Source organism: Alosa sapidissima, chromosome 4, assembly GCF_018492685.1.
Source record: "Alosa sapidissima isolate fAloSap1 chromosome 4, fAloSap1.pri, whole genome shotgun sequence".
Taxonomy (NCBI): Eukaryota; Metazoa; Chordata; class Actinopteri; order Clupeiformes; family Clupeidae; genus Alosa; species Alosa sapidissima.
The window spans coordinates 29717294-29736680 of NC_055960.1; the positions used below are offsets into that span (position 1 = coordinate 29717294).

Here is a 19387-nt window from a genome sequence, read left to right on the forward strand (position 1 = left end):
GGTCACCTCAGCGCTACGCTAAAGGCCTCGTGGGGCATGATAACGCGATTAGCGCCCAGTCGGATCGGAGCGGGGAGACCCCCCCTCTCTCTCTCTCTCTCTCTCTCTCTCTCTCTCTCTCTCTCTCTCGTGTGTGTGCGTGTGTGTGTGTGTGTGTGTCAGTCTAATGGACTGTAGCTGGAGACTGGTCGGACAGGGCCAGGAGTGCAGCTGACCCAGTTGTGCGGAGGACTCTCTGGGTTAACACTGATACGCCTGCCAGGACGAGGAGCCGTCACAAGGCAGAGCTCAGCAGAGCCAGGGGTTAAAAGTGTGTGTTTGGGATCTGTGTGTGTGTGTGTGTGTGTGTGTGTATGTGTGTTTAAAACTTTCAAAACAATGTTTAGCCAAGCAGGAATTAACACTGCAGTCGGGTATGTTTTTCATGTACAGTAGTGTGTGTGTGTGTGAGTGATGTGTAGTAGTGTGTGTGATTGCATGGAAATAGTGTTAGAGGGCTTTGTGTGTGTTTATATAACAGGGGGTTGGATAATTAGGTGCTTTGTGTTCCCTGGAAAACTAGGGAAAGTCTTTAAGGCAGAAAATCTCAGTCTTTAAGGGCTAGACAAATCATGGGTTAGTTTAGAATTTTCTTCAAGTGTAAAAGGAATGTGTCTTGTTTTTGAGTATGAAATCAATAATTTTCATTCCAAAGTAATATGTATTTGTTATAATGTAAAACACAATGATTTATAGGCAGCTTGTTGGGAACATTGCTATATAATGGTGCTGGGTGTTTGAAGAGGCAAGTTCAGGTGAAGAGGGCACAAGGTCACCTAAGATGTGTTTAACTTCGTTTTGGGATAAACTCATTTGCTAGATCTGATGCTAAATGTCATTAGTAGGTCTGGCTGAGACCTCACATTGTAGGTGTGTGTGTGTGTGTGTGTGTGTGTGTGTGTGTGTGTGTGTGTGTGTGTGTGTGTGTGTGTGTGTGTGTGTGTGTGTGTGTGTGTGTGTGTGTGTGTGTGTGTGTGTGTGTGTGTGTGTGTGTGTGTGTGTGTGTGTGTGTGTGTGTGTGTGTGTGTGTGTTGCATTTGCATTTGCGCACCACCTGACATGCTTTATACCAGCCTTCTCTGGGCGTTGTGTGTGTGTGTGTGTGTGGGTGGTAGAAGACAGTTCTTCCCTAGCTGCCCTTGGGTGCATTTCCACTGTTAACCCAGAATGATCAGAGCAGGAAAGGTCACTTACCTTTCCAACACTGCAACACTGTCAGAGCTCCTGTGGGTTGACTGCAGTGATAAGTATATATACTCTTTTGATCCTGTCAGGGAAATTTGGTCTCTGCATTTAACCCAATCTGTGAATTAGTGAAACACAGCACACAGTGAGGTGAAGCACACACTGATCCCGGCGCAGTGAGCTGCCTGCAACCACAGCGGCGCTCGGGGAGCAGTGAGGGGTTAGGTGCCTTGCTCAAGGGCACTTCAGCCGTGGCCCACTGGTCGGGGCTCGAATCGGCAACCCTCCGGTTACAAGTCCAGAGTGCTAACCAGTGGGCCACAGCTGCCCAAGGTGGTCTCTCCACTGACGTATTGGTCTGATTCCAGAGCCATTAAGAACCCTTTTTTGCTGTGAGGTTGGGTTCTTGCTTTTACAGTGCCAAAACCCCATTTAGAACCAGAGATTATGTGTGTATGAGTCTGAGTTCTACATAGAACTTTGTTTTGAAAGACTTTTTGTTGAACTCTGGAGGAATGTACGTCAGCTCTTATCTATTTCTGTAATGCTGAAATAAATTAACTTGATAAAGAGATTAACTTTATTTGGTGTGTGTGGATATATAAAAGCTGCACTCGTAATCACATTGACAGCCAAACCCAGCTTCTGAACACACTAATGGCTTAATCTAGTTGTTGCGGCCATGGAATAATATTACACCTAATAGAGATGAAGAAATGAATGCAGTGTGTGTGTGTGTGTGTGTTCTCTTTGCGCTTGATGTGTGTAACCCGTTTCGTTCTGGCCATGTCCCGTGACAGGGGAAGCGTGTTGCGGGCGAGGACGGTTCCGAAGGCTTCAGTGACCTGTTCCAGGAGAACTCGATGCTGCAGCGTGAGAACGACACTCTGCGCATGCGGATCAAGGCCATGCAGGAGACCATCGACCACCTCAACACACGCGTCACCCAGCTGCTCAGCAACGAGGTCAACCTGCTGCTCACTAAGACAGGTTAGAGACACACACACACCCATGCACACACACACACACACACACACACACACACACACACACACACTCACACACACACCCAGCTGTTCAACAACAAAGTCACAAGGTCAATCTGCTGCAAACACACACAGCTGCTTAGCAAGAAGACAGTAGAAGAGGGTAAGACAGTAAGAGTTGAACATGGAGAAGAGGGTAAGACAGTAAGAGTTGAACATGGAGAAGAGGGCAAGACAGTAAGAGTTGAACATGGAGAGGGTAAGACACCTCTTTGTTAAATGGGGTTTACTGAGCCCCATAGTATTTTAGATGGGCAAGCAATGCTCAAAGTAGCAGTTGAAGCTACTGTTGAAAAAGTTCTCTTTAAAGACTTCATGGATGGCTGTGGTCAGGGCCGACGTCTGGGTTCTGTCAGACAGAGAGAGTTGAGTGTGTGTGTGTATTATTTAGTAGCTGCTTTGGTAGGGTCATGTAGGGCATCTGAACTGATGTTCTGAACTGAGTTCATTTTCTTTTATTCAGCATCTTTTATTTAGTCCAGTCGACCCTGGCTGTCTCCTCTGCCTTTGTGTGTGTCTCTGTGTGTGTGTGTTTGTGACACTCCACCCTGTGTGTGTTCAAACACCCCCCACCCTGTGTCTGTTCAAACACCTCCACCCTGTGTGTGTTCAAACACCCCCCACCCTGTGTCTGTTCAAACACCTCCACCCTGTGTGTGTTCAAACACCCCCCACCCTGTGTGTGTTCAAACACCTCCACTCTGACCTTCTCACCTCCAGCTCTGTGTTTCCTCTGCAGGTGAGGGCAATGAGGAGATCGGGGCTCTGATCCAGAACTACATCAGAGAGATCGAGGAGCTCAGGTGAGCACACACACACACACACACACAAACACACACACACACACACACATAGACACAGACAGACAGACACAGCCTTAGTCATTTTACAGATAGCCAAATAGCTGTCGAGATAGAACTGAGGTCAGACTGCTGTGGAAATAGAACCCAGATCAGTAGTTGAGTTGAATGCCCTGCAAACTCTTGTCCTTGTTGTCCTCTTCAGTGACCCTCATCTATACTGCAGCACTCACACACACACATACACACACATACACACACTGCGCTGTAGAGATTTTGTGCTATGTAGAGAAAAGGCTCTGTGGACTGCAGTTGAATGGCCTGCAGGCTTCTCTCTCTCTCATTCTCTCTCTCTCTCTCTCTCTCTCTCTCTCTCTCTTTCTCTCTCTCTACCCCCCCCACCCATGCCCCTCTCTCTCTCATTCTCTCTCTCTCTCTCTCTCTCTCTCTCTCTCTCTCTCTCTCTACCCCCCCACCCATGCCCCTCTCTCTCTCATTCTCTCTCTCTCTCTCTCTCTCTCTCTCTCTACCCCCCACCCATGCCCCTCATTCTCTCTCTCTCTCTCTCTCTCTCTCTACCCCCCCCACCCACACCCCTCTCTCTCTTTCTTTCTCTCTCTCTCTCTCTCTCTCTCTCTCTCTCTCTCTCTCTCTCTCTCCCCCTTTCTCAGGTCTAAGCTGTTGGAAAGCGAGGCGATGAATGAGTCGTTGCGTCGCAATGTCTCTCGTCTGTCCGCACGCTCCCCTTACTCCGCCTCCCACGCCCCGTCCCCTGGACACCCCATGGGCTCCTCCCCCTCCGTCTCCATGGAAGCGGAGATGACGGACGTGCTCCGCCGGGCGAAGCTGGACATCGAGCGCCTAAAGAAGAAGGAGCGGAATCAGAGCCGAAAAAGGTCAGAAGCTCACATCAGTCATCCACCAATCAGAGAGAAGCCTTGCGCCCGTCATCCACCTATCAGAACGTCCGGTTCATTAAGCTAATTAGAGTAACTCTCTCACTGGTTTAATTAATCAGGCTGATTGATGAAGGAATGTAATCTACTCAGCACAAATTAATTGTGTTGTGTAATCTCTGTGGGCGTTCGGTTGGATTAATCTAATCAGTCCACACCGAGTTCTGATGAACACACACACACACACACACACACACACACACACACACACACACACATACACACACACACCTCACTTCGCCTGAACTGCAGATTTAGGGTTTGTCATCAGTGGTTTCAAAATACCCATTCTATTTGTTTGTTTGTGTGTGTACTGTGCAGCATTTGTCAGCAGATCGTCCATGGTGTTTACATTCTTAGATTACTGCTAATGCACACAGAAACATGCACCACACACACACAGTTATTGAGAGAGTGTGTGTAGGGCATGTCTTCCATTTGTACTACAGCGACCCTGCAAAGCATTAGTGCTGATGAGAAGCTGTAAAACAACTTCACCGCACACACACACACACATACACACACACACACACACACACACACACACACACACACACACACACACACACACACACACACACACACATTTTGATCAGGGCTGCCTTGCCTGTGTGTGTGTGTGTGTGTGTGTGTGCACGTATATGCATGTACGTGCCAACAACATGTCCTCTCTCTCCTGTGCCAGCCAACACACACACACACACACACACACACACACACACACACACACACACACACACACACACACACACACACACATTCCCTCAGTATATCTGGCCAGTGCTGTGTTCATTAGTGTGGACAGTGGCGTGTCATTGCGGGCTGCCTGAGTCAGGCTAATTCATGTGTAATAGCCCCTAGGCTGAGCCATAATGGCTGGGCTGAACCGTAATGGCCTCCCCTTGGCCTCTGAGTGCTCAGCCAACAGTATCTTACACTGCTGCCCTCTTTCAGGTCCTCTCCTCAGTCCTCTCTTGTCTTTGTCTCTCTTTCTCTCTCTCTCTCCCCCCTCTTTCTCTTTTGCTCTCTCTCTCTCTCTCTTTCCCTCTTTCTCTCTCTCTCGCTCTCTCTCTCTCTCTCTTTCCCCTCTTTCTCTCTCTCTCTCTCTCTCTCTCTCTCTCTCTCTCTCTCTCTCTTCACCTCAGTTGTCCATGACTCACACTTTTGCACAAGCTGGACAGTCCCACTGGGGATGTAAATTCCAGTCCATAACTGCCCTCGATAGACTGTAGTGAGGCTCCGGAATGATCTCTGTGGGGGTAGATATCACCCCATAACTGCCCTCAATGGACTGTAGTGAGGCTCCGGAATGATCTCTGAGGGGGTAGATATCACCCCATAACTGCCCTCAATAGACTGTAGTGAGGCTCCGGAATGATCTCTGAGGGGGTAGATATCACTCCATAACTGCCCTCTTGTGACCTGAGAGCGACGCATGACCGCACACAGAGCACTCTGGAGCCCAGCGGGTCGGAGGTCAAAGGTCAAGGGTCCGATGCCGGAGCAGGAGGGTGGACTTTGCTCTGCTCGGGGTCTGTAGTGGATGATGCTGTGCGGAAGGAGCTTTGTAAGAGGATGTGATGTCCAGCTGTGCTTGATGGTGATTAACGTTTCTGTGTGTGTGTGTGTGTGTGTGTGTGTGTGTGTGTGTGTGTGTGTGTCCATCCATCCATCCACAGCCCAGACAAAGACAAGGGGCTGAAGAAAAGAGCGAAGCTTCTGGACCAGGAGAATGGAGGGAACCGAGAGAACGGAACCAACCGAGAAAACGGTCTGCTCATGGGAGGAGACTCCGATGAGAACAACATAGAGGAGGTGTGTGTGTGTGTGTGTTTATGTCACTGTGTGTGGATACCCATCATCAGAGGAGGTGAGGACACACTAAACTTAATTAATCCATCTTCAGTGATTTGAATGAATGAACTGGTGCAGCATTTCTGAGAGATGAAACTGTTTGCTCATAAACTTGTCTCATCACAGCCTTGTGCTAGGATGCATTGTACTTATAAATCTGACATTCTCTGGAGCTTTGAAACATTTATAGCTCTTCTGTACACCGCACCTGTCATGTAGATGTTTTTTAGTGTCCTTTCTTCGTGGTTTAATTAGCATATTTATTCTGTCCCCCAGACAGGCGCTATAGCAGCCCCACCCCTAGTTCTCTTTACAGTAGAGAATGGTGCATGCTGGGTGGACAGCTCCAGCCGCATGGACGCTGTATAAATAGATACCATTGAAACCTCAAAGCAGTTGGGTTGGTCTGTCTACTCAGACTGGCATAGGATGAGATGGCATACAGTAAGACTGCAGGGCTAGATATGTACCCCTCTCATGAGTGTTAGATATGTACCCCTCTCATGAGTGCTAGATATGTACCCCTCTCCATATGTACCCTTCTCCATGAGTGCTAGATATGTACCCTTCTCCATGAGTGCTAGATAGTACCCTTCTCCATGAGTGCTAGATATGTACCCCTCTCATGAGTGCTAGATATGCACCCTTCTCCAGTGGGTTCTAGATATGCACCCTTCTCATGAGTGCTAGTCATTTACAGTGCCGGTCATGGGTTTATCGGGTGTGCATTCTCTGTCGGTTCTTTAACATTCTTCTCTGAGCCCTGTTCAGAACAGCAGCTCCCAAGTGTGATTCAATAAACAGAGCTGGACATCCTGACCAGGAGAGAGTTGTTGGGCAAATGTTCAATTGTTTCCTGTTTCTCCTGTTTCTCATTGGCTGATGATGTTGTGCCCCCCCCCCCCCCTTACAGTGCATGAAAATGTACTGTTCTTCCTAGGCTTCTTCTTATTCTTCCCCCCCCCCCCCCCCTGTGTAGGGACATAATATGTGTCTGCACTGTCACAGAGCACTGCAGCTGAGTTCAGCCCTAATTTAGACCTGTGTCCACTCCCCTCCCCAACACACAAACACACACACACACATATGCACATACACACATACGCACACGCTCACACACACACACAAACGCACACACACACACCCTTCTGTGCAGGATGGCATGTACCCTCTGCAGGAGGAGGACCAGGAGGAGAGCGGCTGTGACGAGGATGAGGAAGATGACGAAGACGAGGCCAGGGAGGAAGAGGAGGAGTTTGACAGCGACGAGAGCCTGGTGGACTCGGAGTCCGACTCTGACGAGAAAGGTGAGAGGACAGGAAGTGGACCTCTCTTTCAGGAAGAGCGAATGATTAATGAGTCATGAGTAAACAACGGGACCGTGAAACACCCCTGGAATACAACAGCATGGTTTGAAACCAGATGTTTTTGTAAGCTGAGGAAGTGCAGGATGATTGAAGTGTGTGTGTGTGTGTGCGTGTGTGCGCGTGCGTGCGTATGTTTGTGTGTGTGCTAAGGAAGTGCAGGATGACTGAAGTCAATCAAGGGCCATGAAACCAAGATGGCACCAAATGAGCTGACATGAATCCAAATGTTCAACGTGAAGGCTGGACATGGGACATGCAGTTCAACATGGAAAGTCTAAAAACAGCATGAGGAAAAGAGATGTAAACATGTTTGTGTTTGTGTGTGTACGGGTGTATGTGCGTGTCTCTCTGTGTGTGTGTGTGTGAGTGTGCGCGCATGTCTGTTTGTGTGTATGAATGTGTGTGTGTGTCTCTGCTTAAGAAAGCAGGAAATGAAAGTAGAAGTGGCAGTATGTGCACACTCTGGAGGATGACTGATGATGAGTCACAGGCCATAAGGAGAGAAGAGTAGTGATGAGTAGAGAGGGAGAGAAAGAGATAGAGAGAGAGATGGAGGGATGAACAGAGGGGTGAGGATAAGTAGAGTGGAGGGAGAGAGAGATGGAGGGATGAACAGTAATGGGAACAGAGGGGTGGTGATGAGTAGAGAGGAGGGAGAGAGATTGAGGGATGAAAAGAGGGGTGAGGATAAGTAGAGAGGAGGGAGAGAGAGATGGAGGGATGAACAGTAATGGGAGTGAATGAATAGGAAGGAGGGAGAAACGGAGTGCAAGATAGCATGGAAATGAAGGTCAGAATGAAGGATGGGTGGGGAGCTGCAGAGAGATAGAGAGTGAGAGATTGAGATAGAGAGGGAGAGATTGAGATAGAGAGGGAGAGGGAGAGAGTGTTGTGGTTTGCAGAGAAAGTCTGCCATCTAGTGGTCATACTGTGTCCGAACTAGAGGTCTGCGGCGGGACTGATTTTTTTCAGTCCCGCTCCTGCCCGTTCCCGCAATATTCTGTCCCGCTCCTGCCCACTCCCGCATTAATGTGTCATTTTTAGTCCCGCTCCCGCCCGCATCTGTAACATGATGTCCCGCTCCCGCCCGCTAAAGCCCGCATGCAGGAGGGATAGCCTATTCAGTTTTTCTTTCTGTCTCACGAAAGGAGCACACACACCTGAGAAAGACTCCAGATGTCTGATTTTAAGTTTCTTGGTTCTGAATGTAGGCTAACAACTGAAGTAGGCCTAGTCTGGTGCCCTCTGTCATGCTTTCGATTTCGAGTTTTGACAATGAGCAGCAGGAACAAAATTGAACCCACGTTAACGACAATATAGGCTATAGGCTTAGGCTACTATCCGTCAGTTATGCTTAAACCCCGTTTTTTTAATGCTGCCTAACAGAACATCCAGCTGAACTATAGTTATGAACACTACTTTAATCATTTCCATATTTAATTTTACGCACATATTTAATTTGCGGGAGTGCAATGAATCATCGGTTTGTCCCGCACCCGCGAACGCACCTCTCTCATCCCGCCCGCTCCCGCAAAGAGCTTTCAAAAGTTGTCCCGCGCCACACTCTTTTGCTTCAGGACCCGCGGGTCTACTGCGGGAGTGCAGACCTCTAGTCCGAACCACCATCACCCACATGCAGGCAGACACACCCACTGCACACACATACACACACACACACGGCCGGTTCTTCTGGCGGACCTGACATGTACTAATATAATATACACTGACCTGACACACGCACACACACACCCTTCCTGACCTATCTCCCCTATACTCCGCCCATCCTCACAGTGACACACACACACACACACCCTTCCTGACACATGTCCCCTGCATCCCCACAGTGAGTTTCCAGGCGTACCTGACATGTTTACTGACATACACACACACACACACACACACACACACACACACACACACACACCTCCTGACCAACAGTATGTCCCCATATCCCCTGCATTCATGTGGGGTGTTTCCAAGCGGACCTGACGTGTATACTAACACTCTCTCTCTCACACACCCACACACACACACACACACACACACACACACACACACACACACACACTCACACTCACACACACCCACCCCTCCTGACCCCTCTCTCCGCTGCACCCCTGTAGTGAGTTTCCAGGCGGACCTTGCGGACCTGACATGTGAGATTGAGATCAAGCAGAAGCTGATCGACGAGCTGGAGAACAGTCAGCGGCGCCTGCTCATGCTCAAGCTGCAGTACGAGGAGAAGCTCATCCTGCTGCAGAACAAGATCCGCGACACTCAGCTGGAGCGGGACCGCGTCCTCCAGAACCTCAGTAAGTACTTAGAACCACCCAGTCAACTGCTCAGAACCTCAGTGAGTACTTACAGTAGAACTGCCCAGTCAACTGCTCAGAACCTCAGTGAGTACTTAGAACCGCCCAGAGCCTTATAGATATCTATCTATAAGGCTCTGGAACCACCCAGTCAACTGCTCAGAACCTTAGTGAGTACTCAGAACCACCCAGTCAGAACCGCCCAGTCAACTGCTCAGTGAGTATTTAGAACCACCCAGTCAACTGCTCAGAACCTCAGTGAGTACTTAGAACCGCCCAGTCAACTTCTCAGTGAGTTATTAGAACCGCCCAGTCAACTGCTCAGAACCTCAGTGAGTACTTAGAACCGCCAGGTCAACTGCTCAGTGAGTACTCAGAACCGCCCAGTCAACTGCTCAGAACCTCATTGAGTACTTAGAACCACCCAGTCAACTGCTCATTGAGTACTCAGAATCGCCCAGTCAATTGCTCAGGTGGAGCTTCAGTTAGGGGTGTGTGTGTGAGAAAGTGTACATTCCACTCTACAGAGAATGAGAAGGCGACCCTAGAGTCTGCACTGTATGTGTTAAAGTGATCACCATGCAATTTATTTACCACTATTTTACTACTTCCTGCATAAACTGTTTACAAATGACATTTGTATGTCATATTCCATCCAGTACATTTAAATTCCATGTTTTCTATTAACTACCATGGTCACACCAGATTGCTCTAATGTGTGTGTGTGTGTGTGTGTGTGTGTGTGTGTGTTTGCGTGTTTGCGCATGCAGTGTCCATGGAGAACTACACAGAGGAGAAGGCGAGCCGTATCCGTGCGGACTACGAGAAGCGTCTGAAGGAGATGAACCGCGACCTGCTAAAGCTGCAGACGGCGCAGAAGGAGCACGCGCGGCTACTCAAGAACCAGAGCCGCTATGAGAGGGAGCTCAAGAAGCTCCAGGCCGAGGTGGCCGACATGAAGAAGGCCAAGGTGCGTGTGTGTGTGTGCGCGCATGCGCGCCCTCATATCAGTAGTTGCATATGGTTGAATCTGTAGGTTGCTAGTATGGAGCATTGTGGCATGAACACCAGTTATCAACATTTATATTTTGCCCTCCAGTGGTCTGGATATTGTCACATAAATCACCACCTCATAAGCTGAAGCATAATCTTAAGTGCATTCAGTTATGGCCCGAGGTGAAGAATACTGAATGGGATGTGTGTTACAGGCATGCCGAGTTAAACTGCTATAATGTCAGAGTCTCATGGCTTCATTGAGTAAACAGTAGACGCTCAGTGCCATTGTGGTGATGTGGTTGCTGTTGGGTCCTCCATCCTCCAGGTGGCGCTGATGAAGCAGATGAAGGAGGAGCAGGCGAGGAGGCGTATGGTGGAGGCCAAGAGGAACAGGGAGATCGCCCAGCTCAAGAAGGAGCAGCGCAGGCAGGAGGTAAGAGCAGACAGATGAAGCACCCCCCCCCCCCCCCCACACTCCCTTATTGGCAGGTTGATGCAATTTTGGTCGCTGAGGGTTTCGGATTGGGAATCATTCTGTTGTAACTGATGTAACTCCTCTCTGTGTCTCCTCCCCAGTATCAGATCCGTGCTCTAGAATCCCAGAAGCGGCAGCAGGAGATGGTGCTGCGCCGTAAGACCCAGGAGGTGACAGCACTGCGGAGGCTGGCCAAGCCCATGTCGGAACGCGTGGCCGGCAGGTTACCACGGCGGCCACATAGCGCAGACTCTGGGGCCGAGCTCTCGGCCAGCACAGCCACCTCGTCTGAACCCGAGTCCACGCGGTCCGTTTCCAGCATCGTGCGCCAGTGGAACAGCAAAGTCAACGGATACCTTGGGGAGACCGTCAGTGGGGGTCGCCCAGTCAGGTGAGCAGGAACAGGGTTGGAGTGAGGTGAGCTTGCCCCAACAAACCCCCACAATCCCCAACATTCTAAAGTTGCCCCAACAAACCCCCACAATCCCCAACATTCTAAAGTTGCCCCAACAAACGCCAACAAACCCCAACATTCTATAGTTGCCCCAACAAACACCAACCAACCCCAGCATTCTAAAGTTGCGACAACAAATGCCAACAAGCGCCAACATTGTTAAGAGTGACGTTTTGAGTGTCCTAAATAACTGAAGTTGACCCCCTGACCCCACTGTCTCCCCACAGCAGCCGTAAGAAGTTCCAGCGGAAGGGAGTGAGCACCCCCTTCTCCAAGTCGGCGCGGCAGAAGTGGCAGACGCTGGAGAGGAGGGTGACTGACATCGTCATGCAGAGGATGACCATCAGCAACGTAGAGGCCGACATGGACCGTCTCATCAAGGTGCGTTTTACAGATAAATAATCTATGATTTAATCGCAAAGGTGCGCTTTACCAATGAATAATCTATGATTTAATCGTACAGGTGTGTTTACAGATTAATAATCTATGATTTAATCATAAAGGTGCACTTTACAGATTAATAATCTATGCTTTAATCATAAAGGTGCGCTTTACAGATTAATAATCTATGCTTTAATCGCAAAGGTGCGCTTTACCGATTAATAATCTATGCTTTAATCGCAAAGGTGCGCTTTACAGATTAATAATCTATGCTTTAATCATAAAGGTGCACTTTACAGATTAAGAATCTATGCTTTAATCATAAAGTGTGCTTTATGTAAGGTAGTGTTAATTTTGTCACCTATTTTTAATTTAGTCTTAGTCTTAGTCTTGTGACAAAATGTCCTTTTTAGTCTTTGTCATATTTAGTCATTCAAATATAATTTTTGTTAGTCAAGTTTTAGTCGACTAAAAGTCTTGTCATTTTAGTCTAGTTTTAGTCAAAAGAAAACTAAAGGTATCTTAGTCTTAGTCAGTTTTAGTCAAAACATTTTAGTCGTTTTTTTTATAATAAATTATTTCTGATTACCATTTCAGTGAAATAGTGTTTCACACATCTCAATTTTCCAATATTGTGTGTCCACAGGGCTACTCGTTTGTTAGAACGCATTCAGATTTTTTGTCAGTCAGTATGTTTACATGGACAGGTAAGTCGAGCTACAGTTATAGCTCGCTGGGATTTGACCATAGACAGTAAAAGATTTGAATGGACCACTGTCATGATCATCGTAGACCAGTGTTTCTCAAAGTGTTATCCGCACTGTTGGTCCGCAAGCAGACGTGGTAAAATATGATATAGATGAGTTGTTTGCAATATTGAACCAACTTGTAGGCTACTGTATGTAAATCCAAACAGTTCTGCAACACTGTCTATGTAAGATATGCCAGTTAAATCATATGAATCTGACACAATAAGCAAAGTGCAAAGACAATAAGCAAGGTTGTTCAGTGAGTAGGCCTATTGTGTAGGCTAATATACTGTTGAAGTAGGTCTAATCTTTTTTTTTTTTAGCTAGGTGGTCCGTGCGTTTCTTTTTTATTGGTTAGTTAAGTGGTCCTTCGTCTGAAAATGTTTGAGAAACACTGTCGTAGACCCAAGTATTAATGTTTTACTCCGCCACGCTAGATGGCGATATGCGCAACACATTCCCCAAACTCTCCATCTTAACAGAGAATATGATCTTAGCTAACTTGCTAGCGAACTTTCCATATTAGCTTACTTGCTAGCAAACTTTGCATCATCAGTGTGACTAGTTAAATAGTTGACATTACTTGCTGAAAATTTTCGTATGGACATTCTCGGGGATGTTAATTTGTCTATGTATGAGAGAAGCTTCAACTTCTGGGTCTGTAGCATTGTGGCATAAAGCTTAGGTAGTTAGCTTGCTAACTCTGACAGAAATCTCCGGTGTTATTGTTCCATGTAGTTTCGTGTTGCAGCCACAGGGTTGCAGCAACAGCACGTAGACTAGCCTACAGGAAAGCTGCTGCGCATGAACTCATTTGGAATAATTTTGAAAATATAACAGCTAGATATTCGGTCTTCTCATTTTGTAGACGAAATGAAGAGAGATTTTATCTTAGTTTTTATTTCATGCAAAACATTTTAGTCTCGTCTTTTTTCGTCAACAATAATGAATCTTAAGATAGTCTTAGTCAGTGTTTCAGGACATTAGTGCAGTCTCGTCATCGTCTCGTCTTAGTCATGAAAAAAAAGGTAGTTGACTAACATATTTCCTCTCGTCTTGTCTGACGAAATTAACACTAATGTAAGGGATAATGTATTGTCCGCTGATCATTATCGGAAAATAAGTCCCGACAGGGCAAACAGGACCCAGACGCGGAGCGGTAGCTTATCATATGGCTACTTGCTAAAATGAGCAAAGAAACTTCACACAAAATTATTTTGTTACCGTTTCGTGGCATCCACTGAGAAAACAAATAGTTCTCCACATAAATAGAACCTAAAAGTGTCAGGTGTTGCATGGCAATGCATTACTAGCGAACCAACTAGCCTACTCGCATATGAAAGACATAGATAGATAGATAGATAGATAGATAGATAGATAGATAGATAGATAGATAGATAGATACTTTATTGATCAATAACGTGAGTCATTATACGGATTTAACAGACCTCCGAACGTTGGGAAGGCCAATTCATGTGAATGGAACTTTCGGCAGCACTCTGGAGAGCCGTGTAATAAAGCTTGATACTAACTGTATTTGCTCTCATTTGATTATCATGTATTTATATGGATCACTTCATTAAGGTGGACTTTACAGCCTATTTCTGTATGCTGTATGTGCCCTCATTGGACACCTTAACAAGGTGCCACTTGCACTGTATGCTTGACACTGCTCCTCGCTTTATACTCTACATGTTGGACTTCACACTTAACACTTTACAGGTTATAATCACAAATTGGAATTGGGCCCTGTACCCTGCATGCCTACAGTATATCCTATAAGGTTTATGCTCAGCTGTTTGATTCTCACACCTTGACTGTGAATGCTAGTGAGTCTTTGATGTGCATGTTAGCAGTGATGCTAGAATTTATGTCCCTCTGTGATGGATTTCAGAATTGTTTTTTTTTTTTTTTTGTTGTTGACTCCTCACATCTGCTGTCGTCTGAATGGGAACATATCCGTCTCATCCTCCTAAACTGTAGTCACACTCTCTAGAGCGTGCAGCCGCTCCTGTCGCGCTCTGTCTGTCTTCACCCCGTTGCGGAGCCTCCTGGAGCTGTCGTCTCCTCAGCACACTGTGTTTTGTCTCTTTCTTTTGTCATTTTGTCTCTTTTGATCAGTTTGAGTTAGATACTCTGACACAACGCTCAATTATGAAAGCACAATGTGACTTGAAGCGCTTCTCTGACTCCACGTCTCTCTGTTTCATTCTCTCTCTCTCTCTCTCTGTCTTTCTCTCTCTCTCTGTCTCTCTCTGTCTTTGTCTGTCTGTGGTCTCCCTCAGAAACGCGAGGAGCTGTCCGTGCAGCAGGAGGCGCTGTTGCGTAAGCGTGAGATGCTGCTGAGTGACCGGGCTCCAGGGCAGGAGGTGGAGGCGGAGCGGACTGTGCAGGAGATGAACGAGGAGATCGAGGTGTTCAATGCCAACATCGACTACATCAACGACAGCCTCTCCGACTGCCAGGCCACCATCGTGCAGATCGAGGAGACCAAGGCAAGGAGCGTGTGTTTGTATGTGTGTGCGCGTGTGTTTGTGTACATCGGTTTGTGCAGGGCACCATCGTACAGATCCAGGAGATCAAGTCAAGGAGTGTTGATTGTGTATATGTGTGTTTGTACCATAGACTGTATACATAAGCTTTGTACATGCCTGAAACTAAGTCAGGTGGTAGAATGACCAACCCTATAACTTCGGCCGTAAGCAGTTTCATCAATTCTAATGTATGACACCATTATTTCAGTCTCCGCCCACTGTGTAGGCCTACGTGTCTGACAGCATGGAGTCATTGGATAATTCATCTGTTGTTGATACTACCCAGGGCTGGTTATGCCAGAAGGCCTTTATACCAGAGGCTTATTTACACAATGTCTTGGCCTGAAACTGCACATTGTATTAAATCACTGAAAGCTCCATGGACCTTTATTGCGTAATACTATTATCTTATGTGTGTTTTTGAAATGTTTATTTGTCTCTGTAGTTAATGTGCCTAAATCCAGGCTAGTGTGTAATCCCTCCATGTTTTCCAGAAAGATTTGCCACTGTGGGATCTTGTGCGTTGTTTTTTTTTTTCTGAAACATTTGTTTGTTGTAAGGATTTAGCACATGGCGGCTGTTCTGGCATTCAGAATCCTCCATTGAAAGGCTGTGAAATGCTACTGTTAGCATAACGTGAGCGAGGCCTAAAAAGCCTGGGTGTTTCCTACAGGATGAGCTGGACTCAGTGGACACGTCGGTGGTCATCAGCTCGTGCTCGCTAGCTGAGGCACGGCATCTCCTGGACCATTTCCTCAAGGCCTCCATAGACAAGGTGAGCCGCTCCATCAGCCAGGCTACACTGGGAGTGCACCTGAAGCGCTCCGATATCCGAGCGTAAAAATAGTCTGAGTGAGACGGAAGCATCCTATAAACAAGAACTTAATGGGAGAGAGCAGCGGCAGCTTCTCTTTAGGCAATGGGTCTTTTGTCTTTGTTTGTATTTGTGTTTTTGTTTATGTCTGTAACTGTTTGGTCAGGAAGCACTAGCGGCTCCAAAATAGGTACAGACAATATCTACTGTACACACAGAGAGTATGTGTGTGTGTGTGTGTGTGCGCGTTTAAGTTTATTGTTATTGTTAGTGGTGAATGAGCCGTGGCCACTTCAAATAGAGGCACATTGTGCTCACAGACATCAATGAGTGTGTGTTTGTGTTTGTTTATGGGTATTTTTATATATTTTTTATATATTTAATGTTACTGTTAGAGCAGGATGAGAGGTTCAGACATTGTGTTTGCATGGTTTGTAAAATGTGTGTGTGTGTGTGTGTGAGCGCAGGGGCTGCAGGTGGCCCAGAAGGAGGCTCAGATCAGACTGCTGGAAGGTCAGCTGAGACAGACGGACGTGATTGGCTCCTCACACAATCACATGATCCTGGAGGCGCTGAGGGAGAAGGGCGAGTGCATCCCTGAACTGCACGTGCTCATACACAACGCACAGCTGGGTTAGTACACTAAACGCGCTCATACACAACGCACAGCTGGGTTAGTACACTAAACGCGCTCATACGCAATGCACAGCTGGGTTAGTACACTAAACGCGCTCATACGCAACGCACAGCTGGGTTAGTACACTAAACGCGCTCATACACAACGCACAGCTGGGTTAGTATGCTAAACTTGCTCATACACCGCACAGCTGGGTTCGTACACTAAACGGGCTTTAACACAATACTGAACAAGTTGGTATACTTTAACACAATACTGAACAAGTTGGAATACTTTAACACAATACTGAACTGGCTGGTAGACTTAACACAATACTGAGTCTGGGCCCTCTGTGTTTAGGACAGGAGGGATGAGTGTGAACATGAAACATGTGTGTACAATGTCTAATGTGTGTGTGATTTTCTTTCAGAGAATGGCTACGCCAGTACTGATGAAGAGGCCTCTGAGTTCAGCCAGGCATCAGAGGGCAGGTTAGTGTGTCTGTGTGTGAGTGTATTTATGTGAGAGCATGTGCATTTGCAAATATATGTACACATACATATGGGGGTGGCGAGTCCATGTGTAATTGTATGTGCAGTGTGTCGGTTTGTGCAGTGTGTAGGTTTCTGTAGGTTTGTGAAGGTTTGTGCAGTGTGTAGGTTTCTGTAGGTTTGTGAAGTTTTGTGCAGTGTGTAGGTTTCTGTAGGTTTGTGAAGTTTTCCCGTCTGTTTTTCCTTTGTAGTCTCTCTCTGATGAAGAGCTCAGCCAGTCAAGATGACTTCAAACTAAAGGTACACAACTCACCTGCTCACTCCATACTATGATAAACCAATGGACACACTCTGTGTGGTAATGTAATGTAACTTAACACACACACACGCACCTCTATGTGGTGATGTACTGAAGTATCACATGGAGACAGGGATTCACTTTCAGTGAAGGGAAATGGGGTCTACGTCCACTTTATGTGTAACTGTAAGTAAAGTCTCAATAAGAATGTGGACTCAAGAGTTTCAGGCTTTCAGTTTTTCTTCTAACCACCAGATGGCGGTATAGCACAGTCTTTGGAGTGTGTAATGAAAGCTAGTGATGGGCAAATGAAGCTTTGGTGAACCACTGAACCACAGCAGTGTGAACCTAGCGACACTAGCTGAAAAGCAAAAAGATGGCCGCCACACATACATTTTTCAACATAAAAGTCCTTAGCAAACCAATATTTTTGGTTACATATACTGGTTTGGGTAAGGACTTTTTATGTTGAAAAATCTACATGTGGCAGCCATATTGGATTTTTTCATTAGTGTTGCTAGCTTCACGCTGCTGTGGTTTAGTGGCTCACTAAAGCTTCATTTGCCCATCACTAATGAAAGCAGAGAAACTCTCATCTCTGCAGTAAGAGACGAGCAGTAGTGAGGAGCCTGTTGCATTAGACCAAATGAATCCAAATGAGACTCTTATTGTTCATTTGAAACACTATGTAGTAACTATAAATGTCTCCACTTGCAATGCCAATGACAATTTGTGTTGTAAAGCAGAACAAGTTGTTTATGTTTAGTATGATTATGTTGTTTATGTTTAGTATGATCATGTTGTTTATGTGTAGTATGATTATGTTGTTTATGTTTAGTATGATTATGTTGTTTATGTTTAGTATGATCATGTTGTTTATGTTTATGTGTATGTTTAGTATGATCATGTTGTTTATGTTTAGTATGATCATGTTGTTTATGTTTAGTATGTTGTTTATGTTTATGTGTATGTTTAGTATGATGGCGTAGGAAACCTGTGGCAGCCATTCAGTACTGTAATACTGTAAGACCAACTGGTGTAAACCAATGACTAACGGCTGGTGTGTGTGTGTGTGTGTGTGGGTGTGTGTGTGTGTGTGTGTGTGTGTGTGTGTGTGTGTGTTTGTGCCTGTGTGTGTAGGTGGAGTCCAGTCTGTGTGCGCAGATAAAGGCGGTGTCCGCGGAGTACCTGGGCCCCCTGCTGGACCCCAGCACTAAGAACATCACCAAGTCGCTGGCCTCCCTCACGGACATCCAGGAGAACGGGCTGGCCTTCTCCACCCGGGAGACCCTGTCCAGGGAGCGCGTGTCCCGCACCATCAGCCTCCCCGTCCGTGGACACACCTTGTGAGTTCCACTTCACTTCGTCCGTCTCAGTTTACAGTTCACCGGCCGCCAGGTCCCTGCGTGGTCCACCGTTACACTCTCTCTCTCTCCAGGGAGATGAATGCTCTTTGCCCTTTGCCCTTTGTCATTCCTCTTTACTTTAGAAATGACTCTACTGGCTACTACTTTGAATATTTAAACATGTATCAGCCATGTCATATGGTGCTTGGGGCTGTTGTTGAAGCAGGAAATCTAGAAAAAAAAGTGCAAAGCAGTTTATCATAGCTTAACATAGCAAGTGAAGGTTAGAATTTTAAGCAAACACCTGCTCTGCTCTGTTGAGTTTAAGAAATTAAACTTTTCCACTTATATGGAGAATGCTAGAAGATTCTAAAATTTGTTTTCGAAGTAGTTGAAATCATAGCTCCAGAGATCTATCTAAATATTCTATAAGTAGTACTCTTTCTTATAGAAGATTCTAGAATTGATTAGTCTGCCAATGCAGTGTGACATGTTGTTGTGAGACGGAGTTGCTGTGAGTGTTTGTGAGTCACTTGGCTGGAGTCTCTACTGGTGCTGAACGCCTGGACTCACTCTGAGGTGTCGTGGGCGTCTGGGTGAAATGGAACAGAAACACAGAAATGATGGGTGCTCTGTGTGTGTGTGTGTGTGTGTCTGTCTGTCTGTCTGTCTGT

General features: G+C 46.5%; 1 protein-coding gene across 5 annotated transcripts in view; it reads left to right on the forward strand.

Annotated features, from left to right (window-relative positions):
• Window positions 1-19387, forward strand: part of kif21b (kinesin family member 21B) — a 90440-nt gene that overhangs the window by 44285 nt on the left and 26768 nt on the right. For 3 of the 5 annotated variants that reach the window (XM_042088252.1, XM_042088256.1, XM_042088254.1), the window contains exons 9-24: window positions 2025-2214; window positions 3010-3073; window positions 3742-3966; window positions 5706-5841; window positions 7037-7187; window positions 9371-9559; window positions 10330-10529; window positions 10881-10988; window positions 11132-11421; window positions 11712-11865; window positions 14900-15109; window positions 15822-15923; window positions 16430-16595; window positions 17009-17069; window positions 17321-17369; window positions 18508-18713. In XM_042088252.1, the coding sequence (XP_041944186.1) occupies window positions 2025-2214; window positions 3010-3073; window positions 3742-3966; window positions 5706-5841; window positions 7037-7187; window positions 9371-9559; window positions 10330-10529; window positions 10881-10988; window positions 11132-11421; window positions 11712-11865; window positions 14900-15109; window positions 15822-15923; window positions 16430-16595; window positions 17009-17069; window positions 17321-17369; window positions 18508-18713 (2501 nt within the window). The remainder of the gene's footprint in view (window positions 1-2024; window positions 2215-3009; window positions 3074-3741; window positions 3967-5705; window positions 5842-7036; window positions 7188-9370; window positions 9560-10329; window positions 10530-10880; window positions 10989-11131; window positions 11422-11711; window positions 11866-14899; window positions 15110-15821; window positions 15924-16429; window positions 16596-17008; window positions 17070-17320; window positions 17370-18507; window positions 18714-19387) is intronic. The other 2 variants (XM_042088253.1, XM_042088255.1) reach the window with 1 other exon arrangement.